This window comes from Zonotrichia leucophrys, chromosome 5 (genome assembly GCF_028769735.1).
Source record: "Zonotrichia leucophrys gambelii isolate GWCS_2022_RI chromosome 5, RI_Zleu_2.0, whole genome shotgun sequence".
In the NCBI taxonomy this organism is placed as follows: Eukaryota; Metazoa; Chordata; class Aves; order Passeriformes; family Passerellidae; genus Zonotrichia; species Zonotrichia leucophrys.
In genome coordinates, this window is record NC_088175.1 from 28,388,304 (window position 1) to 28,415,779 (window position 27,476).

A 27,476-nucleotide genomic window follows, 5' to 3' on the forward strand; every position below is an offset into this window, starting at 1 on the left:
TTATTTGATAAGACAGTCCAGGACACTCAAAAGGCAGTGCTGTGACGTTTTGTGCAAATTCTGTGTAGGTGGCAGAGCTGGACTATTACAGGAGCAGCAGCAGACTCTGTGTGACTGTGTGCTTGAGCTGCTGTGTTAAGAAGCTCAGAAGCAGAAAAAAGCTCCTTAAGTGGCAGTCTTGGAATGGTGTGGATGTAATAGGGATTGGAGTTACTGGCAGTAATGAAGATAAGTCATGCTAGAAGCCCAATTAAAGATTTTTGGTTTTATCTTGCTTCTCCTCAGCCTCTGGGATGGTGTCAGCAGGGAGGAATGCAGCTGTGCATCTGGAACACAGCTCTGCTGCTCCGGTAGTGCCTGAGCCAGCCTGGAGTCCTGCTTTCCTTTCTTGGACACCCTGCATGGGTGGTAAAGGCATGAAATACATCAGTAGGAGAATCTGCAGCATTGCCTCTTGTGTGTGGGTAGTGTTTCTGGAAGCTATCACGTGCAAAATCAACTTTAGTAATAATGCTGTGTTTTAGCTCCCTTGTTATTTTGCTTGCATTGAAAGGCTGGTCTCTCAGAAGCACATCTGAAAGCCCACTGGGAACTATTACTGTCCTGGCTGCACATCTACAGATGTAAACAAACACTTATCTGGAATCAGAATACTTAAAAACCACAATCTGTTTATTGTTGGGGTAAATTAACTGCTTTCTCACTTCCCTGAAGAAGAAATTTTGTTTTCTCTGTCCCAGAAAGCAGGACGCTGTGGCTCGGCACCACAGATTAAATATTATGTCCTATTCATTAAGGAATGAAAGTCTTCATTAAAGTGATGGTGATGATGGTGATGATGGTGATGATGGTGATGATGATGACTGAATGTGCTTAATTAGTAAAGGTATAAAATGCTTTCTTAACTCTGAAGATTAAAGCAGTAATTTTTAGGCAAATCTGTACAATGAAAGCCACAGGGTCATACAAAAAAGCCACAACAGCCATAAAAGTCTAGGGGATGATCTGAGAAAAGGTTTTAACTAGTTGTAGGATGGCTGCAGCACTCAGGCTGGAAGGTGACAGAGCTGGGCCAGTTCATTGCTCCACCACGAACCTTCCTGAGCACCACAGGCAAGTCACCCCTGCCTGGAGGCAATAACCACTGCAGCGCTTAACAGGTGCCAGCCATCCAGAGAGAATCCGAGCCAAGATGTAAAGCTAGATCTTGCACAGGACGTTTGGAGACCAAAAATGCTAGCAAATGAAAATGCAAATGAGTGAGGTGCTGCTAGGAAGCACTGGTGAGAGGTGTAGGTCTGAATATCCTGCCCCTGCTCGACAAAAATGCACCTACCTGCAGCTGGTGCCAGAGCCACCTTCTACCTGGGATCCAAAGGATGGTCTTGTCTCCAAGAAGAGTGCCAACTTGTGTTTGTAACAGGGACTAACTAGGGCTTGCTCTCTTCTTTGGCTGCCAAAAGATATGTACAGACCAACAGCTGCATTTTGTAGAATGCCTTATCATTTGAAACACTCATTACTCTGGAAGCTCAGGTTTGCTGTTTTCCTCAGATTGAAGATTCAGGCTCCCACCCACCAGAATGTCCTAACCTCTGTGTGAGCCTGTGGAGGAGGGAGGCTCCTCTCACTCAAATTCTGCCACTGTGGAGCAGACAGCTGAGGGAGGGCAAGTGCAAGGAGAGAGAGGCCCAGTGCTTGGGGTGCTGGGAGAGGCGTGCTAGGGCCTGTCTTTATCCTGTGGCTGTTTAACAGAAAATACCCAAAGATACCTCTGTGAGGGACATAAATGCAGCATTCTTTCTGCAAACCCATTGCTTAAACCATGAGGCTATGGGCTCATTTTTTCTCTTCTATTGCTTGAGTGCTTATTTCAGGGAGAGGCTGAGGGCTGAGGAGATGCTCCTTGGCCAAGCCATTAGGTTTGCTGCTGGTTAGGGTGTAGGGCTAGAAGATGTGCATCCTGAGGAGGGATGAAGTGTTGAATTTCCATTATTCCCCTAATGTGAAGATATTTTAGGAAGCTAGGCTTCTATGGAGCAAATGGGAGGCAAACCCACCTTGAAACTTGGCAAAGGAAGCAGCCAGACTTGCTGGGTTGTACTGCTCTTTATACATGAGGTGAGATTTGTGGCCCCTGGTGATAAGGGCTGTTTGCAAGAGGGGTGCTTGGGCTCTGAAAGGGACTGTCCCATGGGACCAGGTGTCCAACAGTTTCTATCTCCCACTCCAGACATGCCCTGAAGTAGAAACAGATGTGTGCAGGGAATGTTTAGGTGCAACAGGGAAAAGCCTAGTGAGCAATACCTCCAGATCCGAGCACCAGTTTGGACTGCAACTGTAAATAAAGGCTTCATATTTCTACCTTCTAGTGACATCTAGCCCTTTTCCCTGTGCCTTCTGTATGTGCACAGTGGGAGTAAGACTCGGTGTTTGCTGCAGCAGCAGTGAGAGATCATGCCTTTGCAGACAGTCTGAGGGTCAGGGTCACTGAGGCATAATGGTAACTAGAGGTCCTCAATATTTTGCTTGAATGCTGGCATGGCCACCAGGATGTGAACTACTAATAGAAAGCAGCTGTAAAGAGACTTGCTAAGAAGAGGTAAGAGGAGGTAGTGACAGAAGGTAGTGCATTTTGTACCAACATATTTTCATGCATGTCCCAGAAGTCAAAGCAGAGAACAAAACTGAGATCCCCTCAGTTTTGTTCTCTGCTTTGACTTCTGGGACATACATACATATTTTCTGGCTGTTGCATGGTATTCATAGATAGGAAGAATCTATTTTAATATCTTATTGGTGAGATCTAGTCTGTAGTAGCTCAGAGCCTTCAGAATATAGAAGAGATTATTTTTCTCCTGACATTTTCAGTGGGTTTAAATTGCTGAGATTTAAATCTATCTGAAATAGCCTTACAGATGTACAGATGCAATCATCCAACTTCATCCTTTGCAATGGCTGACTTCTCTACCGAGTGCAGCACTTAGCACATTTTCTAAGTGTCTGCTGGGGAATGTTCTGATTACCTGTTTGCACCAGGATATGCCCTAGACTTTGTTAATCTATGTTTACTATGCTAAGACTTTCCCAGCAGCTTAGTGCTAATGCAGAGGATTTTAAGGGTTTGCACAGTAGCAACTCTTTCAGGAGCCAGAGTCACCTCGAGGGTTTAATTAATTCAACAGGATTAAGTTTTTTCGTAATCTGTGCTACCTCAGTATCTGTAGTGCAAGTAATGTACAAATAATCTTCAATAATGTTGTACAAATAATCTTCATGTTGTGGTATGAAAATTATATTTGCATTTTGTTTTCTTAACAAAGACATTTTAGTTCATGCTGTTCCTTTTCACAGCCATTACAACCCCCCACCCACTCCTTTATTTCCCTGATAAGACCAGTCAGTCTGATTCGTCTGGATGGAATCTCCATGGATATATGAATACTTCTTTGAAACCAAGTTCATTCAAGGTTGCAGACTAGTTTCCTTTCATTGTCTTCTGGCTCTGCTCCTGCACTCTACTCCAAACCAGATGCTGGCAGCACTGAAGACATGCAACAGTCACAAGATTTGAGAGGCTTTGGGAAATGTGGTTGACATTCTGGCTGGCAAGACAAGACCCATGTTGTTTTCTGCCCTGTACTATCAGATAGACAGGCTGAATAAGGCAGGTCCTTGAGATCTCAGCCGCCAAAGATATCAACAGTCATGAAAATAATTTCTTGGCTAATTTCTTCAAAAAGTATTTCAATTTCCACACCTGAAATAGTAAGGATGGGAGACTGACAGAAATGGTTTACCCCTGAATGGAAGGAGTAAGCTTGAAGTGGATTGTCCACTTATTCTGTTCCTAGCAGACAAAGGGGCAGTTGCTGAGCTGCAAACAGCTGCTTCCAGAGAGGAATTTCTTCAAGGCTGATGCCAGGCCTTGGCTAAAGAATGGTATGTTAGCTGCAAAACCATGAGCCTAATACCAAAAGCTGCTTTCACATTTCAGCATACTAAGTGCCACAGACTGTTAGGCCACACAATTGCAAGACAAATCTTGTGCTGCAGATGAGGAAGGTGAATGTCTTGCAGCAGGTCATGTAAGCTCTAGCCAGTTTGTTGGAGGCTGTGCCATCTGAGAAGAAACATGCCAGTATATTTTAGGCACACCTATTGCCAGTATTTTTACCCCATTTAAGTATTCAAGTACTCAGAAGCACAGGCCAGACCCTTCTGTAGCTGTTGACACCTCAGTTTCACCAAAGCAGTGCTGGGGTGCCAACTTTCACAAGGCTGGAGCCCACACATTGCCACCAATCTGTAGTGTCACCAGGGATGAGCCACCTGCTTTCTGGCATAAAACTAGGAATACTTACACCTAGCTGGTGCTTCCTGTAACACCTGGTCACACATTGCAACACTGCCACAGCTCAGAAAAAAGATTTTTATGAAGACTTCTGGAATCTCCAAGTACAGACTTGCAGAGTGCTTGTTGCCAGGATCACTCAACATAATTTGGCTTCATTCTCAGAGTGGTGGTAGACCTGGGCCCAAAATGATGGCCCAAGGAGCAGCTATGCTCTTTTCTACCCCTTTTTCAAAATAACATGGATCTCTTCTCCAGACAGTGGTCATTTAATAGCCCAACAGATATTCCCATTCTCCTCCACCCCAGTTTTATGTTTAAATAAGTAAATAAAAACGTATTAAAATATCATTGCATCTTCTGGGAGAGGTACAACCTACAGAGATAAATTTTTTTAAATCCATTTTTTTGACAGTGCAAATTTCCATTTTAGGTGCAGCAAATCAAGGACAGGGCAGCTACTGTGGAAGAGGAAAGAGGGTTACCAAAGCACGGGCAATGGATATTCAGAGGCAAACTTCAATATATATTATCTGTTCAGGCCTCTAAGTCATCCTCTCTGCTGTTTTAGCTTTCAAATAGATGAGTACTATGCTATATACTTTAAAACATGGCAAGGGGAATCAGTCTACCACACCTTTGAAGAGGACAGTCCCATTTGCAGCAACATAGTAGTGACATAGCTGAAAATCAAATGGATTAAATACTGCTCCAAGTCCTACATTACTGACAATCCATATCAACCCCTCCAGGCTTTTTAGTATCATGGGTTTCAACACAGGAGGCTTCAGCTCAATTCCAGCCCTCATTAACAGCACAACGATAGCTAAGTTGCACAGTGTCTCCTTTAAAGACAAACTGTGTCTATGTATGACGCTAAATGGCATTAATTTGCATGTTCCCTGTGTTATCCAGCCTGCAGGAGAATGCAGGTCTTGGTGTATGCTGGAAGTAAGTGTGGTAGCAGATATTAGCATCCCCTCTCCACACAGTAGGCAGATACTGTCATGTTGGGATACATCACAAGGCGCTGCTGTAATTTTACTGTGTCCTACTGAAGGTCAGGAATAAACCAGAAAGCTGTGCTGAACCCCAACCCACCCTGTATAATACCTTCCTCAGGTGGGTATGCTGAACCCAACCATGTACAATACCTTCCTCAGGACTCAGCTCTGTCCTGGGGAACAGAGGACAATGTTTCCAAGAAGCTCTTGGCGAATCTGACCAAAAATCCACCATTTCTGCAGTCGTTACTTCAAAATACAATCTGCCTTTGGGACTAGAGACAGAGGTATGTGCTTATACCTATAAAACACTTACTTGAAACATGTCATGAAGCAGTAATGTTATTTTAATGTTATTTCTCCTAACCCTATGTTTCCTAAGAAAGTTGTGGGAATGCAGGAAATGCACCTGTAATATGAGATGGCTGCTTCCCTTTTCTGGTTTCTGAACACATGCATGAGTGTATTACTTTATGACTCAATAAAACTCCCACAGGAGTTGTCCTAAAGGCTGCTTTCTTTTGTATGTCCAGTAGAAAGATGACCCCTGGAGGAATCTATGATGTCAGAAGATGCGGGATCAAAATCAGTCAGATGTTCAATATTGAGCATGGAACAGTAGATGAATTTTTCATGGATGGTTTAAGATACGGTGGTTGTTTGTACAGATCTAGTAACTAATTCTGTGCTAGCTTTTAAGGACTAACAAGAATAGTGCTTCTAAAGATAGGGGTGTATTGGGGATTTAAAGTGGTCATTTAAGCTGTGACAATTTCAACATTATTCAGCGAGAATGAAAAGGCTGTGGGGCTGAGAATATACCTTTATATGTAGTGCAACTTACTTCTCCTTACCACATTTAACTAAATAGGATTAAACTATTCCACTATACAAATGAATAGTCTAGAGTTGTTATCACAAGAAATTTTTAATATGATTTGTGACAAGCAATATCAAAGTTATCAACTCTCAAGCTTCATGTTCTGAAACCAGACAACTCTCAGCAACAAAAAAAGTTGTGCACTGATAAACATAGGAGGCGTATTGTATTTTTTAATTAAATATGAAAACATGAGCTGTGTACATTATTTTTTCCCTAGAAAACACAGCAATTTCAAAAGTTTATCATAAAATATTTTCATGAAATGAGTGAACCAGCAAACACATGCACTTGTGTGCCTTCCCCCCTCCCAAGATAAAAGTGATGAGAGAGACATACGCAAATGTAATAGTTAACAGAACAAGTGGAGTTTTGCCATAGTTTGGTTCTTTTTGGAAAGGATGGAATGTAACATTGTGCTTCCTATGTCACAACAAAAAATATTTGGTGCAATATTTTAACATTTTCTTTTTAAGTTTCAATCTGGTGGAGAAAAATACCTTTTTCTATAATAAAATATGTCTGTTCTTTTTAAAACGTAACTTTTTTTGCACAAAATAATTTTGTAAACTGTTATTTCAAGGGCAAGGTAGGCGGTCCCATGTCAATGTCCTCCCCCCCACTTAAAAATGTGATCTGTTATCTGAAGCAAAACAGGAAAACACAAAAAAGAGCGGAGCAGAGGTTGCTTTGCAAAGAGAAAATAGGGCGTGTTGGACGGGGGAGAGGGGAGGGAGCGTGTGGTGCGACAGAAAAAAGTTAAAGGTCACTTTCGCCGTAGAGCGCTGTGGAGAAGGACATGTAGTCCAGGGCACCAGGTACAGCATCACGGCCATTGTAGGGTGCCATCCTAGCAATGCAATATTCCGCCTGGTCAGGAGGCAGCTCCCGCCGCAGTTCATCCACAGTGATGTAGTTCTGCAATGAGGACAAAGGATAAGGCACTCGTCACTTCCTGGAAACTGACTTTCCCCGAGGGACAACCAACCCCTGTCACACCAGGGCAGCAGGTAACACTCAGGGACAGCATCCCAACCAGACCTGTACACCCACACAGGGAACTCTCTGCTCTTACACCCTGGGAGGACATGCACTCCCCTTCCCTACTGTTTGGACAAGCAAATGGTTTTTACAATGAAGATTGGTTTTGCATGAGAGATGCTGGTGCAGCTAAAGAAAGACCTGGAGAGAAGTCAGGCAAGTTATTAGTGTTAAGAATGTGCCTTCCTGCTGACAAAGGAGGTCCTGCTGAAGGCAGATGGGAGAAATTTAATTTGGATGCTGTTGCTCACCAGCAGCAGGTAGCAGCTGCTTGTGCTCTTTGGGAGTTGCTATTCCCTCCCTTCAGAGCAAGGGAAGGCCAATCCCCACTAGTTCTTGCTAGTGCACCAATACAAGCAGCAGACAAGCAAACACTTTGTATTGATTCCACAGTTCCAGCAACAGTCTTTTTACTGTGGACATTTTTAATGAGCAGGCAAAACTTATGTAAATTCAGCTTCTGGAGACTCACTGTGCTGAGCTGCGCTGAGCTAGCCCAGCCTCCCTCCAGGCAGCAGGTAACAGTAGCTGCCTGTTTGCTAATCATAATCACTATGTTGTCTTTAGCTAACTCCCTCACAGCCATTTGCAGTCTGTCTCAGCAATAGCTCAGGTTTCACACCATCCCTCTCTCTCCTGTGACTTCTTATAATTTCTTTTTCCCTTTCACTTTAATGACTGGGGTATGAGGGACTTTTCTTCATAATGAAATATTAATTCATGGTACAGCCACCAGAGCATGTTAAACACTGACAAGTATATGTAACATACTGCACAGAGTAAACAAGTTAATAAGTAATACTGCATCTCAAAGTACCTATTTATTCAGTGGTTAGCTTATCTGAGTAACATGGAATTTTCTGGCCTCAAAAGACAATGGAACTGGCTTTTGTCAGGTATATGTCTAAAGGACAGGTATCATGGGTTTCTAGATTATGATTAAAAAAAGATTCTTAATGAAGAATGGAAACCAGTACTGGATTGAAGGATAACTCATTACAATCTGAGAAATGGTATCCAATATTTCATGTGAGATAACTAGAATCATTAGCAAATAAAGACATACATTGATATTACACGTACATATTATTTGTTCAGTTACATAAAAGATTAGCGGGCATCGTTATATAAGAAAAATAAGATTACATATTTTATCAGCTGCTTCCCCTGATGATGTAAATTCCAAAAATTAATACTTTTCATATCACCCTAAGTTTTCCTACATTCAACCAATTTCTATGGTTAAAAGATGTCCCCTCTGCAGATACAGCATATCCTTAATGAAAGTCTATTGATTGAATATCCTCAATGAAAATCTATCGATTGTGTAACAACTGATAGAACTGATAGTGACATGTAGATCTGAGAAAGATTATCTCAAGTTTACAGCTGTCAATAATGAACTGTTTTCAAGACTAATCAAAACCATCTGCTGAACTTGTTAATTTTAAAATAACAAATTGCGACCAAGCTCTTAATTAAAATTTTGAAGCAAGAGTGGGCTGCAAAGTTCTGACAGCTGAGCAAGGCTTTTGAGTGCCTTAAGAGACTGCTCATTAACCCACAGTTTAACCCTGCACTCCTCCAGCACTACAGAATGCTCCTGTGAAAACAGCCTCCCATGGCAGAGTGCTTCCCTTGACACTTTCTCTCAGAGACAAGAGCAAAAAGAAAGCAGAAGTTAAGCAGCTAGAGGAAACTGAGGTGTGGAGCCTGACCTTGTCTCCAGCCAGGATCTTGAAGGAAGCCATAACCTGGTCAGCAGTATCTGTATCTGCCGTCTCGCGGGACATGAAGTCAATGAAGGCCTGGAAGGTCACGACACCCATACGGTTCGGGTCGACGATGCTCATGATGCGGGCAAACTCTGCCTCTCCCTGCAGAGCAAGAGAGTCATGTCAGCCTGGGGACTCAGGCAGCACTGCTACCAAAGTGAGGAGAAACTGTTCAGCAGCTCATCTCACAGGCTAGAAAACAAAGCCAAATAGAAAACACCTCTGTTTTTTTTTTTTTTAATCAGGATGTTCTTTTTTAGCTTGCTGTTGTGTACAAATGCTTCCCACTCATTTGTCCTCTGGAATAAAACATTGCCAGCTATGCCTGAGGATAACATCCAGATCTAGGACAATGCTCCTATTGGGGAACAATACCAGCTGACTTCAGAGGAAGACCCAAATTTCTCTATACATGTGCTAGATGTCTGTAGCACTATTTGAAGATATACACTCCTTGAATCCTTTTACTTTCATTTACTTAAAAGAGAACTTCTACAGTTTTTTTCCGCTGACAGAACAGAAGAGATATCTCTGGGGTATTTCACAGTACTGTACTTATCTTTAATAGCAGGCTTTGCAAAGAAGGACTTGCATATCTGGAGTGGCCTAGGGAAACAATCTCTACAGGGAAGATCCTACACAGAAGTTTTGCTACAAAAGCCAAAACATTATAGTGTAGTTTTCTTTATTTCCTTCTGCATTTAAATCAAAGGTCATCTGTTCTCATCTCTGGGATTCTTTCCTCCCCAGGTAAAGAGGAGGGAAGAGCAGAGCAGAGTCTTCTCCTGGGAACAGGCTCTCCTAACATATTCAGAACATTATACCTTCAGGAGTAATTAAGATACCTAATCAAATGTTACAGTCTTGGCACACTACACCCAAGAGTCTGCATTTATACTGGGCTGATGAGTAAGATGATTAAACACTGCTTTGCCTGATATCAGGAGTAAAGACACCAAGAGTGCAGGTGAATATGCCTGCACTGTGCTCTTCCCCTGCCCTCTGATGAGCATCAGTCTTTGGTGAAGCTCTTCCTATTAGCTGTCATGCCTCTCAAAGTGCCACAAGTTACTGCTCTGAATATTCAGGTATTCTGGTGAGGAAAAAGCTACAGGGAGAATGACTGGAACTTGAACTTACATGTCCAGGGAAGGAGATGTGAAACAAATGGCAGGAATGAGAGGGGCAGCATTTTGAGTGCATTCAGAAGTGAGGTCACATACACTTCTGAATGATTTCAACTGATATTCAGGGCTGGGGAGGTTGTGTGTGCTATGCAGAGAGCAGGCACCAACATGAGGAAGCTTGCTGATTCTTCCACTAGTAGCTACACAGTTTGATAAATATAATTTTTATTTGAAACATACAGGAATTAGACAATTATTTCTATTTTTGTACCTTTGGCTAGAGCTGTGAGACAAGAGTTTTACATGTACAACTAAGACTAGATTTAACAATGCTGATAATTCTGGAAAATAAAGCTATATTTACCTTGATTCACTACACATTCTCCCTGTATTTCTGAAGGTGCCTACAGAATCACTTTGAATAGGAGTGACAGAGGGCTCTACATTACCATATTGTAACCCATGGAGATAAGGCAGGCTCGGAAATCTTCACAATCCATCATACCAGTCTTCTTCTACAGAGAATGACGCAAAGATGGAAAAAGCCAAAAGAGAAAAGGGAGACCAGTCCAGGGAGAAATGAACCCACAGGAGACGTTACAAAGAATGAGTTTCAGGGGGGAGAAGATAGAAGGAGGATTTACAGGACAATGAAATTAACAGAGGAAAGGTAGTTTGTGAAACCATGAAGAAGCAAAGGTGGTTTTGGACATGGAATAGTTTATACACAAGAAACATATTGGTGATGAAAAAAGGGCAAGAAGATATTAAGCAAGATAGATTGAGGAATGGACAATGAAAGGAGTTTTAAGTGACACAGAAGTAAACAGAACAGTTTGAAGACATAAAAGAAATTATCCCAAAACAAAAAGTTAAGGAATTAAAAAGAAATAGATACCAAAGTGCATTTAGAGAGGAAGTAGTATAGAAAAGTGATGTATACATAGTCAAACACAAGAACAACAACAACAACAGATGGATTAAGACAAACAAGAAAAGAAAGGAAAAAACCTGTTATTTTTCACAGTTTAATATCTGGCTGTGTTCACCACTAGCTTTCAGTACCTGTGCATCGTTTCCAATATCGTAACCCAAGCTGATGAGACAGGCTTTGAACTCCTCAGGGCCAAGTGTGCCGGAGTGGTCCTGGTTATGCGGTGTGCCAGGCAGCAGGACATGCAGTGCCAGTGCGGTGACCGTGTGCGGCGGGAGGAGGGGACACACAGGACATCAAAGGCAGGTGAGAGGACAATGAACAGGTGCACCATGCAGTGGGTGAGGAGAGAGGAACAGGAAGAATGACATGCAGATAGAAAGACAGGGAAGAAAAATAAAAAGTGCACAACATTAGATATCACAATGACATTTCAGGATGTGCTAAAAATGCTCTTGGAACAGTTCCTTCTCAGAGAGCTCATGTTTAGAGCATCTGAATGACAAAAACAGCTGATGCTCAGAAGCCTCAAGATCTCAATCTCCCAAGTGAATTACTTGCATCACTGCTTGTTATCCAGTGTCAGAAGCCCTGTGTTTCACTAGTAACCCAGAGTGCAGGTAAGCAGGCAGAGGCAGTGGAAAGCATTGCCTTAATCTTACAGTCAACAGTTCCACTAAAGGAGTAGGTGAGGGCAGGTATGTTTGGCAACACACCCAAGGAAGCTTAGCTGTATCCCAGGAACAGACAAAGAAAACCAGCTGAAGCTCAGGGGAGCGGCGTTATGGCTGTATTTATGAGACCTGCACAGGGGGTGGAGCTTTGCCCGGCAAAGCTATTTCAAGTGCTCAGCTCTGCCAGCAGCACGGATGTACAGTGCACACAACACAGCCTGGCAGCTGCTCCTCCCTTTGCTCACTGCCCGCTCCCCCAGTATTTGGATGTACCCCTCAAATAATACACAAGCTACTACAGGAACTAAGAATCCCCATCCATCCTGCAGAATTTTAGCTTAGAACAGACTCAAAGCACTGAAGAGCCCCTGCCTGCTGCCACCACCTCTGGATAGATCAATGGAGCTACAGACAGGATGATGGGGCCAATTTCAAGTGACTTTCTTCAAGAAAAAACAGTTTTTTAAGTCAATGTTAAGCCTTCATAATCAAACAGTTGAAAGTGGGAAACCCCTATTCTGTCTGCATTAAAATTCAGACAGTTGTGAAGGAAGAGGCAAATGATATGAAGGTCAAAAAATAAAATCTACAGGGCTTCATGGGTCCCTCTCCTAAGAAAAGAACCCATGGTTTATTTTTCTTAGACAGCTAGGGAAGGGCTGAAATAGCCAGTGTTCAGCAATTTAAAAGCATTGCCAATCTCTAAGGTCAGGCTGTCCTCAGATATAGCAGAGATGGTATAGAAGACGGAGAACAGATGGTCCCAAGAATTTTATAAACCAAATAATAATTTGCTCTCTGGAGAGGAATGGATAAAAGTCTAATTGCCTAAAAAAGCCTTCAAACCTCTCCATAGTCTTGCTTTATCAGGAAATTTTGCAGTTTCCTATGAAGACATACCTCTCCCAGGCTAACAGTCACTTGGCAGTCTTCACAGAAATGAGTGATCCACAGGAGTGGCATTTTTAAGAATGAAACATCTTCTGTGACCCCATTTTATCACAGTGACTGCTTGTTTTTTATTGCACTGTGCAGTCCACATGGGAGCTTGTAGCTGCAGTCAGCACTGACTTACCCTGTCAAAGTGGTTGAAAGAAGCCCGGAACTCATTCATCTGTTCCTGGCTGATTCCTTTGGCATCACGGGTCAGGATCTGGTTTTCCACTTCGTTGATGGTTCTAGCAATTGTTGTTAGTAACTGCTCCCAGCCCACACGGATATGCTAGTAAAAGAGGTCAGGACAATATCGAGATTAAGAAGTCGCTCTTCTTTTTCTGAGGCCAGTGGATCAGATGTGCTACTTATTGCAAATTAAACAGTCCCAGTGTGCAAGGTAGTCCCTGGTGTCCATTCCTCAGAAAAGTCTCCTTCAAATCTGCAGGTGTTTAAAATCTGAATTTTAACTGAAAAAACCCATACTGAAGAGGCTGATTTCTGATCTTTCTTTGTCTTTGTAAAGAAAAACTTGGTCCTACTGCAAAATTCCTTTGCCTCGTCAAAGCAGCATATTGGAGGCCTTTAACACAAATGAGAGGCAAGCCCAGTGCTTCTAGGACTTAAGCAGAAGACTCTCCTTATCAAGTAACTGAATAAAACACAGTGTTTGGAAGACACTAGTGCTCCCCTGCTTCTGCTCTTGATTAATGGAAATGGCCAGAAACAAAAAAACAAGTTTCAAAGCCTGTGTTCAGCTGGACTAATGTTGAACTCTGATTGCTCCCAAGAAGCCTCACATTATCAACAGGAAGCCAGTCTCTGACTTTAAAAAAAACTTCTGTTGAACTTGTTTCTTCTGCCAGGTAGTGGCAGCTCAAAATCATCAGCACTTCCCTTTCTAATCCCAGCTAACACAATCAGGTGGCAGGAGAAATGAGACTTGTCAATTTTTCAAGGAACACTGTGGGATTCAGGTTGTTTCTGTTGTCTATATTTGGAAGTAATTGGAATGGGTTGGCATGAAGTACAGTAGGGCAAAAATGAAATTTAGTGACATGTCATTGCACACTTGGCCATATTATCAAGCTCTCTGTTTTCCTGAGAACCACAGCACATTGCCAGAATTTACCTCCATGGTGTAGTTGGTGTGCTTGTTGTCAAAGATAAGCGCCTCCTGGATCAGCTGGTGGTCTCCTTCCAGCTGGTCAATCTTTGGTTTGTAGTTCACAATGCTTTTCTCGTACTGCCGCAAGTGGTTGAGCTGGTCCTCCAGGGTCCCGTGCATCTCTATTGAAATGCGGCCAATCTCCTGCATTAGCAAACCCAAAGGAGTTAAGACTCCACTGAAAGGACAAGCTCCAACATGCTTGACATTTATTGCAGCAATTTCACTCTCACACAGCACGATGATTCAAAAAAAATAATCTCAGGGAGCAGTTACTTCACAGGAGCTGAGACAGTGTCAGCAAAAAATTTAGCACAGTGCTGAACATTTTTCAAGTGAGGTGAATCATGTAAGATGTGTCTAATACAAGGATACAAAAGAAAGGGAAGTTGCAGACCATAAGCTAGTAATCTACCAAGCCAAATCTTTTTTTGGTGTACGGTCTGCCATTAAGTTAGTTCTTCATAGAGACACTGCTGTAACTGCTCTCTTCTTTCCAGTTCCTGCCATCAGTAATAGCTTTATATTTTTACATTTTATCAACTCCAATGACTTTAATTCACATCTTACCTAAAGAGAGATCTCCCTTAAAAATGTCTCCTCTGCAGATGTTTGGTATATTAGTTGTATTTATTTAGTCACATGTATCAAGACCATTGCTGTGTAAGCAATTACACGACCTGTCTCTGATTTAGGATTTTGAGTTTCTTGCATATAAACACAAATCTTGAAATACCAGTGTTTCCCATTGTAAGTAAGTAGTTTTTTCTGGTACTACAGTTAGAGGAAGAAAAGTACAAGCACCTCAGTAACCAATATCAATCTTGGGATTCTTGATATTTTCTATGTTTCTCTTTCTGTAACTTGAAGAAAGAATGGCTGTGACGGTGGTCAGCAGAGATAATGAATAATAGTATCAGCGAAGACAGAGGAAAACAGTGTTTCAAACTTTGCAAAGCCCTACCTCCATCTTGGTCTGGATCCAGGGTCCAATGACGTTGGCCTGTGCACCAAACTGCTTACGAAGCCGTTCATTCTGCTGCTGGCGGGCGTGTTCTTCCATCAGGGCTTGATCCCTCCTGGGAACCAGCTGCCGCACCTACAACAAAGAGTAACAACTCAGTGTGCAGCTTGGACACACAAAGGCACATGTGCAGGAAATGCAGAAGTTGCCACAAGGGAGGGAGGAGTGGGCGTTTGCACTGAATACAAGCAGTCACATGGTTTAAGTCACAGTGGGCAAGCTCTCAGAATGTGAATCCTATCTGCTGTAGGATACACACAAACTCGTGTCAGGCCATGGAAGACCAGAAGCAGCTTCCATTCATTATTTGGGATTTTGGTGGCTAATGAGAACTGAGTTGCAGAATTCTGTTCAGATCTCACATGGGTGATTTTGTTTGCTAGTAAGAACCATAAGCACAACGGGTAGGGACAGTAGCAGCTCTTTTAGGATTACAGCAGAGATAGGCTACTTGGCTGCAGAGACAGGAACACCCGAGGGGCTAAATGGTGACAAAGGATATTGATTCACATGCTATACTTACCTGTAGGTCAACTGAAGACTAAAACACTCAAAGCTTTCAAATCTAGCAACTTTCATTTAAAATTAGCATGTAAAAGGGGGTCTGTGCCTTAGGCAATTGTACCAAGTATCTTTTCCACTTTCCAAGTATACAGCAACAGAGCCAAAACCAAATGACAAAACCCCACTAAACTCAGCAGTAAGCACAAGAGAGTAACTGCAGAGTAAATAATCCATTTCCTGGGCCCACAGTGGTTGAGCAGTGACACTGTCTCCCACTATCCTGCAAGGCTGGAAAGAACTCACATGTTCCCATTTGCCATTGATCTCATGTGGGGTGATTGTAGTGTAAGGATTCGTTCCTGCCATGTTGACATGGTATGTCTGGACAATCTTTGAGACTTCATTGTGGATTCCCAGGATGGCTTGTCGCTCCTTGTCCGCATCTGGCAACGTGGCTTTGAACTGCTCATGAGCTGTGGTCAATCCCTGCAGAAGGAAGGCAGCAGCAAAGGGAGGGTAAGAACATTACTTATGGAATAGCCTCTTCAGCAAATGTACTCCTGAAGTGACTGCAAAAGCTAACATATTCCCAGGACACAATGCAGGCTACTCTAATACACTTTTCAGGTTCTCTCAGTATCATTAAATGGGAAGTTTTAAGTAGATAAATTATGTGAAGTCTTGTTTTCCTTCTCTTTCTGTCCCATGTTCACCAGGGACAGAGATTACATACCAAAATAAGGAATAATAATGACTATAATTTAGGGGAAACTATTTCTCCAACGCTGCTTAGTGACTGCTTGTTAGCCTCTTTGGGGAAGAAGATCTGACTACTAGAATTACTATTAAAAAAGTCTCACTAGTTTAAATGTGCTATATGCTCTTCTCCCACTAGGTATGCACTATTTCTACACCCAAAGTAACTCCAGGTGAGTACTGATTCAATTTGGTCAGAGTCAGGTAGAACCAGGTGAAGGTCTTCCAGCCAACTACAAACTTGCACAAGCATCAATGCTCCTGCTGCTGGAAAACAGCTCCTTGTTCCTGACCACAACAGGCCCTTCCTGCTCCCCATCTCGCTGCGGTGCCCAGGCTGTGCTCCAAGGACTGAAGTTTGGGGCGTGCTTGCTGGTAGTTTGCAGCCAGCTGACAAGCCAGCTGGTCCTGGCTCATCTGCCACTGCTTCTACAGGCCTTTAAGGTACTTCATCCCAGAAACCTAGAAGATCAAGTCCAGGGAAAGAGGCAGGGAAATGCATGGGAAACAGAGGTGTGTGCAGGGATAAGCAAGGGAACAGTGTGGACAGAAGAAGGAATGAAGTAAACCATGTGATTGACTGCCCTCTCTCACAACACACACTGTTAAATACTTTCTGTAAAATTCCTTCCTTACAGGGTGACTCATTGCTTTGCAGCTGCTGTAGTGGCCATAGAGACTAATACAAGTCTGGGGGCTGGGAAAGACATTGCAAACAGTCACAAGGAGATGATGGAAATGGTTAAGTGCTGTTTATATTATTTTGCTTTAAGAAAGACTTAATGAACCCCTTTGTCCAAGAGGGAAGGATGGAAGAAACAAGTAACTGTCACACAGCAACTGTCACTACTGCCCCGCAGTCCTGGCTGTCCTGTTCCCGGTAGGTCTCCCATTTGCTGCCTCACTGATGATGGTCACACTTCTGTCAGCTATTCTGGCAAAGACCTGACTTGGATTCTTTTCACAAGCCCATCAGGCAGGTGAAATAGAAGTCCCCACTACAACTCAGGAAAGAATAATTCCTGCTCTCTAAGGTCTGCAAATTACCTGTGTATACCTCAAGTTGCTTTCCTAACATCCTTTCAGAAGGGGAAAAACTGAGATACTGTCTTTGTTGTCTTAGAGAAGGCAAGACAACTTTGATTTCAAATGGTAATTCAGCACCAAAATGGACAATTCTGGTTTTTCTTGTGCTCAGCACCAAAAACCAGCTAGTAGCTCAACTGTACCCACAGTATGTCCTATCACATAGGACCAAATGACCTGGACACAACATTCCATGCGAGAATTGACCTGCAGACCCTGTAAGCAGCACTAAGCTTTGCTCATGTGGGTTAAGAAAAATTCCACAAGACCCTAAAAGGTTCTTTCAGTTTTCAGGTTTCCATTAATATGGCTCTGGAGTTACTCTGAAAAATCTGTTGTCAGTTTTTGTGTCCAGCTAGGATGATGTATGTATGCTTTATACCTATTCAGATCCAAGTTTTAGGAGAAAATAAAGGAAAAACATACTTATTTTTGTTTATCTTGATAAGGCTCACTCAATAGAGCAGAAGCACCAAAATATAACCTATAAATTCATACTACTCTGAATTCATACAACTCAGGAGACCCCAAACTTCTCACAGTCCCCACCTAACTGGTACAAGCGACTGCTCTGTACCTGGATCTCCTCAATGGTGTGAACGATGAAAGTGTCCTGCAGGTCTTCCATGGCCCCTTCCATCCAGTTATTGAAAGGGGCAGCTCGTTTGGCATACTCCAGGTACAACTGGTCAATTGTTTCCAGTAGTTTCTCTGTCCTCTGTGCATGCACAAAAAAAATAAAAGAAAGAAAATCAGGAGAGATGGTTGGAGAAGAATAATCACATAGATACATGGGTTGTCTAAGCTGCTCCTTCCTTTCACACCTCCTTGGTGCTCCCTCCCAGGATGGCATAGCAGTAAAAATCTCTCTGCTGTTAAGAGATTACACACTGGACAGAATTATTCCCTCTAAGGGAAATAAAACAAATCCAAGGTCCTTTGAAATAAAACAAAACAAGGCAAAATTTCAGGCAGAATGAAATTACAAAACACGCTAAAAAGCAAAAATAAATCAATAGCCTGAGAAAACAAATGGCACCATATCTGAGCTGAAGAATGGCAGCCTAAGTCTACTGAAATGTAGGCCATGTTTACAGTGCAGGATGTTCCAGGAGTTCACAAGTGAGCTGATATTGCTTGTGCCCACTGCAGCTTGGCCCCCATGAATGCACTACCCAAAAGGTCCAACTTGTGACATGTCTCACCTCCAAGGCTTCTCTACGTTTCTGGGTTAGGGCACCCAGATTATCCCACTGATCACAGATCTTCTGGCACCTGGCATTGACACTGGGAGAGTCGTAATAGTCCAGCTCACTGTAAAGGGTGGGGAAAAAAATGACAAGAAGTCAAATAATGACCTGCACAGAAATAAGAGAAACCCGTTAGAAATCTTCATCCGTCTTGAAGACAGATTCAGACGAAGAGCTCATGGTCACTGCAAATAAAGCAAGTCAGGATGGTATCAGGATCTAGTTTAGGAGACACTATGTTATGCTGAACCAAACAGCATAGAACAGGACCACCCAAGGCCTCAACAAATATTGGGGCTGGCTATCTGATGGGAATAACTTGCCAAAAGGGGGAGGGAGCACAGACTTTTGCTCAAACTGGAAATAAGCAGATTATGATGAGAGCAATCTGCTCCTGTATTCTGCTTAAGAACATTATGCAGTCTAACAAACTGTGTCTTATACATCAGAATGGAAACAGAAGATTTTATTAGGAACACTAAGAAACTGCTTAAGATTGCCTTAAGAATTGCATAGTACAGGTGGCAAGGAATAGCTAAATTACATAACCCAGTACATTTATTTAGGACAATCCCAAAATAACTGCGTAGTTTCTCTCCTATATGCCTGACAAGAAGTGCTTTGCTGACATGTCTATAGGCTGACACTCAAGGAACACAGGCTGGTAAAAGTATGACTGGGGAAAGGAGAACAAAGGGGCACACTAAAGCTTGTAGCCTTGCATTGCTTCGTGCACTGCACATGGGCAAAGAGGGAGAAATCTGCAGAGGGAGACCAGCCAACCTGGGAAGTGTCAGCCTTGAGAAAAAACCCCAAAATAAATCACTAGGAATAAATCACTGAGTGACCCTGAGCCATCTGATGAGCAATTCTTTAGGTAGCAATGCTTCCCCCCAGCCTTATTTCTTCATGCCATTGTATTGCCCTCCTAGGGTATGTGGGCACAGCTGCTGGTGGAGTCCTCCAGTAAACTACCCAGGTAACTGATGTGGGCTAAATATAACTTCATTCCCAGGTTTTAAATCCAGATCAGTTGCTTGATCTACTTTGCTGCAAAGCCAGCACTGCAGATGAAAGAACTCCTTCTGAAAGCCTAACCTTTAACACACCTGTGCTGGACCACTGCAGCCAAGGAGGGCAACATGCCATGGCCCCAAATATTCCTGCCATGGGTAGCTGCAGTGGCTTCCTCCACGCCCTCTGCATCTCTGTAAGTGTGTCTCTGGGGAAGAAAAGAGCTCTGCCATGATATTTCAGGGCATGGCCTCTTTGCTGAAATGGAAGATGGCTTTTACAACATGAGCAGAGCCTGCTGTTCTCACACTTGAGAAGAAATAACCTCTCCCATATCTTAAGCCTCAGTCTTCCCTGTTGCTCTTAGAGCTGCAGCTGCTTTGCCTGACATGCAGTGTGCACTTTGGAAGTGGCAGGTCAGGTAATGCTTGCTGACTAGACAGACTCAGTTTTAATCTTACTGACATGGAGGATTGCCTTGAATCCTCCTCCTGTTCCAAGGTCAATCCTCCAGTGGAAAAGAGCAATTCTGTAAATCTCTGTTGTTAAAGAAGATAATGATCTTGATCCAATAATCCTAATTTTTTAGAGAAAAACAGCTCTTCAACCCAAGAGGACTGATCTTGGCCCAGACTCCAGATAGGCTAGTGTGATGTATAAATCTTTTAAAAATAGGAAACAGTCAAAACCAAGTAGTTCAGACTGTTTGTTGCCAAGAAACATGCAGGGTTTCAAAACCTCCCTGTGCTGCAGCTGCTAGCTCTTTGCCTGCCTGGTACCTCTAGCAATCCTGATGAGCCCCTCATTTCTCCTGGTAACCTGTATTATTCCAGGAAAAGGAGTGGAGCTGAAGGTTTCCAAGCTGGAGTGAAGCAGGGAAAGAGCTGATCTGCTGCAAGGATGCCCTGCAGCAAATGCTGAACAGAATGCACACAGTGCAGGTACTTGTGGGGGAATGAATGAGACCACGAAGGGCTCTTTCCTTCTGTTCCTGGAGAAGTATGACAGTATAACAAGTCTTAAATACAGCATGTGCCAGCAGCAGGTCAGACTCTGTAGGAAAGGGCTCATGGCAGCATAATGAACTGGAAGAGGATGGAAACTTGGCTTAGGAGTATAATTCCACCACCTCCTCAACAGCACCCACAGCTCATCCATTTTCTGGCCTGCTTTTCTGGTGTGTCCGGATACTGGATAGCAGTATCCTAGATACTGTTTGGAAACACTGGGAATTCCCAGCATTTTTGTATGGGGATGGATTTTTTGCTCTCCAGAGGGCAAAGCTGACTAAGCCTCCGTGGCCCCAAGGATGGGATGTGGCTGGGGTGCCGTACTTGAGCTCTTGTGCAATAGCAGCAATCTGTTCCACGCGGTCCTGGTGTGCAGCCAGGTCACTCTCAAAGGCCTCATGTTTCTTCAGCAGGGCCTTGATCTCCGACAGGGTTGCAGTTTCGTAATCCTTCTGCTGCAGCATTGCTTCCTTACCTGGGGAGGGAGCCAAAGGACACAAGAATGAAGGACAGGACCCAGGGTGGCCAAAGGCAGCTCTTGCCACCCAGGCACCCTCGAGGGCCCTCAAAAGGCATCAGCCTCACTCCAGCTGCCCCACCCGAGGCTTGTCCCCGTGCCTGCTGGCATAGAGAAGCTCCATGCTCACTTTCAAACCATGAAGTGTGAGTTTGCCATTAACAACACAGAAGGGCACATAATGTAGCTTAAGCCAGCACTGTCACAGTTTACACTGGACTTGTCTCAGTATGTGCAAAATGGGTTATGCTGATCCTGTTAGAGCCAATGGCAGCATTTACTGTACAGGAACTTCTCCTCTGCTCTGTGGCTCCTCTCTTCTAGCCAAAGTTCTCACTTTGCAGTTAGGAAATGCTAATGTTGACTGCATGATGCAGAACAGAGACCAAGCTGGTTTCCATACACTGCTTTCTAATAAAATAAGAAATAAATCTAGCCCTCTCAAGAGGAAACTCTCATGGAAGGACCCATGCACAATCCATCTCCTCCTCCCTACACAACAGTCAGCACTGTGTCAGGCTACAGGAAGCATGTAGGTTGGCATTACCATCTGTCCAGGACTCATGAATGGATGCCTTCTGCCGGAACTTCTCTGCCAGGTGATCCAGCCTCTCTAGCCTCCGGATCTCATTCAATAACCACTCCTCGTAGCCCTTCTCAGCCTGCTCAAGGCCAGCCCAGGCATTGTTTATATCCTAGAGACAGAAACATGAGAAGGAAAGGCAAGTTAGAAGCTGGAGGGAAGATGTTCACCAGCATTAATCTCAGTGAGCTACACGGCTCCAACTGATGGGAGGGAGTGAGCATGAGCTTTTCATCTCACAGGGCTCTGCAGACAAGTCAGGGAGACAAATTGTCAGACTTAAGGCAAGCAGGACTAGAAGCCCAGGATACAACCCTTTGCAAAAGAAAAGCCTCTCTAAACACCTCTGGAGTTTTAAGTTCCCCTCCATCAAACTTTAATAAAACTCAATCGTTTCTGAATCAGAACAACAAAAGCCACTGAGACATCTCATAAAGACATGCAACTTGTGAAGAGTCTCAGAGTCTGATTTAGACACAGGGAAGCAACAATCACTTGATCCTCTCCTATCATGGCCTCCCTGATCTGTATTTTTCAGGGTTCCTCTCACAGAATATGTCACTATGAAGGTAGGCATTCTCTGCCCACTCATGGGCAGAAAGGAGTTTTCATTTTTTAGGCATGTTTGGGGTATACAGAAGCAGTCCCCCGCACTCACCGAGACCATTTTCCCTTCGGAGGGCATGAAGGCTGGCCTATTGCTGAGGCGCAGCTTGGTCTGCAGGGTGTTGAAATTGATCTCAAGCTGGCACTTCTCCTGGACCTTGGGGGGCTTGTGCAGGCGCCGGTAGTCGCGGAAGTCCTCCAGCTTCTGCTGCATGGCCTGCATGGTGTTCTCCGGGGCCCGGTTCTCCAGCCAGGGGATGGTGCGACGAATCCACTCCAGCAGCTGTGAGGAGCAATAAGAAGCCTTGAACTGAAAATTGTGCTGAAACTGCAGGTGTTGCTCTGATTTCATAAGGGACCATTTACTTTTATGTTTGCTGTCAGAAAGATTCTGCCACCAGCAGGGTTCATAAGGGAAAGTTGGCCAGCTTTTTTGGAAGTACTTTTTTTTAATGAGCAGCACATTCCCTACCACACTAAGTAGTATTGCTAGCTGCAGCACTGCCAATCCAACATGCTTAAGACACAGTTTTTGCACAAGCAGGACCAAAACCATTATGTTAAAGCCCTTAAGAATTTTGGTGGACTGTTGCATAACTAAAAGATTCTGTCTTCAGAATCTTCAGATTCTGTCATCTTATCTCCAGAAGAATCTGACAGGAGAAATCAAGTTCTTGCCTTCAGTTCAGCCTTACACTTTGCCCACTCTAGTTTCCTCAAAGTCCCTGTTGCTTCTTGAATATACCTCCATAACAAATCCATCTGGAGAGCTGGCAAAATGCTAATGCAATAGGCAGTCTAGAGTGTGAGTGGAGAAGTGTCCTATGCTTTTCACATCAGGCTGAAACCAGGCTTATGGGTTATATTTGCCCTTCTATTGTCCATCTTTTTCCTACTTATCTACCACAAACATACTCCAGTCCACATTTGGGCTCTTGTAGTTTCCCTGTTTGTCAGTCTGTCAGCCTTCTCAGTTAACAAAGGCAGCCTCCAGCTTGTATCTGATACATTGTTTCCATTATCAGTAAATGCCTATTTCTTTCTTCAAGTATCACTAATTTTTATTCTCTGATCCAACTCCTGACTTCTACAGTATATTAAGATACAAGTTGTATGGAAGATGCAATGATCTTGTATAGTCCTGCCAAATTCAAGTTAAAGCAACTTGATTTTTCCTTCCATTTTAGCATTTCTGGGTTGGCTCCTAATAAACAGAGAAATTCAACGTCTCTCTGTGGAAACTTTTTGTTTTAAAGTAGATTGTCTTAAAGGTAACTTTGGTCCTTAATTTGAAGAGGAAAAACTAATTTTCTAGGGAAAATAGCAGTGGTTCAATAGCACTCCCCAAGATTACTTATCAGCATTAAATGCAATTCTTTTCTGCATATCACCACTCAGAAAACAACACCTACATCACTGGCCAATTTTTCGTAGTCTTCCATGAGCTGTTCATTTTCTTGGTTGACTGCCAGCACCTTGCAGATCCGATTTGCTGCTGTCTCCGCCTAACAAAGAGAAGAAAAATGGAAGAAGGGGAAAATGTGAAAAAAAATAAAACCCAAACCAAAACCTGCAGCTTAGCTTCCTGCTACATACCTGCAGGTACAATCTCCTACCCTTAGCTCTCTCAACCTATCTGCACTTTGAGACATCTGTCCTGACCTCTCTGTTTTCCATTTGGCCTTCTACAATGATTTGGTTTTTCCCTTCTATAATGATTTGGTTTTTCCCTTCTTCAGAGGTTCTCAGCTGTACTGATTCTACCCTATATGTTGTGGGACAACCAATGTTTCTATGCTTTTTCTGGAGCTGCTTCTGTAAGAGGGCCTTGTTGTTTGCTTACTACCCTGGCTACCTCTTCACAAAGACAGGTAGAGTTTCTGCTGCCATCTCCACTCCCCACACCAGCATTCTGAGCTGGAACAGCAGTAACAGACTAATGTCAAGCTGATGAGACTGTCTCCATACTTTTATCCCAGGAAAGAACTACCCAAACAGAGTTAAGCCACACCCTATACTTAGGAGAAAATTCCTAATTTTGTTTGGAAGATAAAATGGTAGATACTCCACTTAATCTTAAATTCTGCCCAGCAGAACTGTCTTCCAGTTTTCACTATATTTCTGGCACTGATTACAGGGCCACCTCCATGGTGAAGTATACACCTACCATATATTCAGAGTCTTATGATCCAGCTGAGAAGAGGATTTCTTTTCCCCCTACTTTTCTGGGTGATCTTTCTGCTTACTCTTCCAAAGCAAGTCTCACAATAAAAAAATATCCTACTGCTACTATTTAGGTTTGGAGTTTTTTTCTTTCCTTCTTTCTCTTCACTGTGAGACCAAAACCTGGTTCTCTGCAGGGAGCTCAACGTGTCAGAACATGAATTTGGAAAGTAAGGATCAGAAAAATTCCTGCTATGAACTCAGAAGCAGTGTCTGGCATGGGGGACATACAAGCAGGCTGATCCTTGTACAGAATGTATCTGGGGGTCATCAGCTTCCTTTATCATTACCCATGGTGTGTGCCATGCCCCAAAGCCTGAGGAGATGCCCCTGTGATGCATCAGGGGATTCCTCAGACCCCACAGTGCAGCTGTGGCCCTGGTGCCTGGGGAAGGTGTTACAGGTACCCACGGGCCCCACTGGGAGAACTACTCCTTAGAGAGGCTGAGTGCAAATGAGGAGGAGAGGCCAACACTACAGCAAACCAACTATGAACGCTGTGTCCTGCCTCAAAACTACATTTAGAACTGATGCCAAAATAAGTTTTGCTGAATTTATAGCTGGTACGTTTCAACCTTTTTCTATTTTTAAAAGACCTTTTATTATCTGTTTATTCAATCTTCAAGGACATTTGAGAAAAAAACTCTAAATTTTGCAGCTGATGTGAAGCAGCAAGAATAGCAATAAAGTCATAGGCTACACAGTGATGTAGGGATTGCTAAGGTCCCAGGGGACACAGCAATCTTATTCATTTGTAGAGTGAAACGGAGCTGTTAAAACATCTATTCAGTCATCTGCCCCTTCACTAAAGTGGACCAGCTATGAGTTACACAGATTATCAGCTAATTTAAAACACATCAGAGAGACCTGTACAGAAAAAGGAGCAGTTTCACTTAAAAAGAAACCTGCAAAAAGTGCAAACAATGGTTACATTTAAGAAAGCTTGTACTTTGACGTATTTTTAACTAAAGTTTGTACTCTAATGGAGTGGTTTCTGATATTCAGAGAAAACTATAGACATGGGACCAAATAGTATGGCAAAAAGACATTGCTAGAGCCCTACCATGATATGCCTAGTGACTGCAGGGAACTGGCAGTACCTAATGTTTATCTCAATCACTCCAGGAGAGGTATTCATTTAACTTTCTTACTCTTATACCCCATGAGCTCACTGCAGCAGCAGCCAGCTGTGCAGGCAGGATCCCCTTCCACTGAGGCATATTTACATGTATCTGATGATAGACTTTCTCCAGCTGCCCAAGTTTAAATATGTGTGTGTATATATGTGTGTTGAGCAACTGTCCAAACAAAAAGACCCCAAGAATGTCAGCAGTTACGACATTATTTGTGTTATCCTAATGGCAGGAGTGTAGAGGCTTTCTTTACCAGTACTTGCCACCAGTACTTGCCTCGGAACTGCTACTGCTCCAGGCAATAGTGTGCTGCTGCTGCTGCAGCCACAGGAAAGGCTCCTGGTGGCCACAATCACCATTAATATCACAAGCAACACGTTACAGTAGGACAAAAGGATGCCAGAGCTTTCAGGCAATCTTCACAAATACCCTCCACACTACTGCTAATGAGCTGATCCACAGGGATGGCAACCTCAAAACTAAAGTGAAACACTTTCAGGTCAAAGAAGAGTGGCACACCAAGATGTTTACATGAGGCCAAGGCAGCTCCCCCTACACCTTCATTAGTTCAGCGGAAAAAGCTGTTTTGGCTTTTTCCCCACACTGCTAAAGGCAACGATGCATTTAGGATGTTCACGCTAACTCCAAAAAAGCCAAGATGCCCACAAGGCACAGGGCTGCACTGAGAAGATGCAGAATCCTGGGCTCTGGAAGCTGCACACCTGTATTCTCGGAGAACCTGTGTGAGCTCATCAGCTTCAGTGCAGCACTGTGCTGACACACTGTACTGCTTGCACTCAGAGTCTTGGGGAGGGCAAGCTCATTTTGCTTTATACCACGCTGCTGTGTCGATGCACATGCTGTCTGGTGGAATCAAAACGAAAAACTGAATGGCAGCAATTTATCTGACTTTTGTCTTTTCTGTGCTTCTCAACCATAACTTGAACTGCCGAGGATAGGTGTAGAGTTTGCAGTCTCTCTAGTTCATGGATCCAAGTCTTTCTGCTGAGGAGGACCATGAAGGAAGGCATTCCCACAGTGCACTATGTAGGGATGCCTGCCTGTTGCTGTCCTCTAGCCTCAGGGGAAGATGCCTGGCTGCTGCTGTCCTCTGGCCTCAGAGGACCACTCCAAAATACTATACACCAAACACAATCTCTTAATAAAACAGTAAAACATTAGTTAGAAATTGCCACAAGTTTACAAAATATTAAGCCAACCAGTAGTTGCATGCATTTAGTGTGAAAGTCAGAAGCAGTTAGAAAACAAGCAAACCAACCAAAGCAAGTATACCTACAAATATATATATTTAAAAAAAGGCATAGAGAAAAAGCAGCCATCTACATACACAAGTCAGGCTGGGGACCCTGTACCTTCAAAGGCTCAGGATAAGAGAATGAAAGAAGCAGAAAGCAGTTCATGGGACTCTCCCTTCAGGCCTGGTGGCAGTAATGAAAAATCTGGGTGAAAAATTGAGCGATACCACAGTAAGTCATCTAACCCTGCATGAGATGGCAACACAGTAACATCTGGGCAGGGGCTTGTACTCAGCAATCACTTTGCATTTGCCTGCGGGTTTGAATCTATGTCACTTAGCTGGCTAATTTATGACTAGGGCAGCTCCAAAAAGGAGCTGCGCCCCTCCTGCCAGGGCACAGTTGAGTTGCTGGCCCATTAGGACTGCTAAAAAATGAATTATGTATTAAATCTTCACTGTAAGCCTGTTGGACTACGTGAGATTGAAACATTAACACTAAGAAACTTCATGTGTAGTTTTTGCGCCAGCTACATGGTTCAGGTCCTGAGGCAAGCAGAAGACTGTTTTCAGTGATCCCAGCAGACTGAGCATCCACATAAATTGCTGATCAGAGCATGGAACC

At 43.4% G+C, this 27,476-nt stretch overlaps 1 protein-coding gene across 6 annotated transcripts in view; it reads right to left on the reverse strand.

Annotated features, from left to right (window-relative positions):
• Positions 1 to 6,267: 6,267 nt before the first annotated feature.
• ACTN1 (actinin alpha 1) overlaps positions 6,268 to 27,476 on the reverse strand; it is an 86,165-nt gene continuing 64,956 nt past the window's right edge. For 2 of the 6 annotated variants that reach the window (XM_064713557.1, XM_064713556.1), the window contains exons 9-22: positions 23,653 to 23,745; positions 22,293 to 22,523; positions 21,599 to 21,746; positions 20,859 to 21,009; positions 18,466 to 18,574; positions 17,838 to 17,978; positions 15,722 to 15,904; positions 14,855 to 14,989; positions 13,855 to 14,034; positions 12,865 to 13,011; positions 11,247 to 11,327; positions 10,631 to 10,696; positions 8,998 to 9,156; positions 6,268 to 7,156 (exon numbers count right to left, since the gene is read on the reverse strand). In XM_064713557.1, coding sequence (XP_064569627.1) covers positions 6,998 to 7,156; positions 8,998 to 9,156; positions 10,631 to 10,696; positions 11,247 to 11,327; positions 12,865 to 13,011; positions 13,855 to 14,034; positions 14,855 to 14,989; positions 15,722 to 15,904; positions 17,838 to 17,978; positions 18,466 to 18,574; positions 20,859 to 21,009; positions 21,599 to 21,746; positions 22,293 to 22,523; positions 23,653 to 23,745 — 1,983 coding nt within the window. In that variant the 3' untranslated portion in view covers positions 6,268 to 6,997. The remainder of the gene's footprint in view (positions 7,157 to 8,997; positions 9,157 to 10,630; positions 10,697 to 11,246; positions 11,328 to 12,864; positions 13,012 to 13,854; positions 14,035 to 14,854; positions 14,990 to 15,721; positions 15,905 to 17,837; positions 17,979 to 18,465; positions 18,575 to 20,858; positions 21,010 to 21,598; positions 21,747 to 22,292; positions 22,524 to 23,652; positions 23,746 to 27,476) is intronic. The other 4 variants (XM_064713561.1, XM_064713560.1, XM_064713559.1 and 1 more) reach the window with 2 other exon arrangements.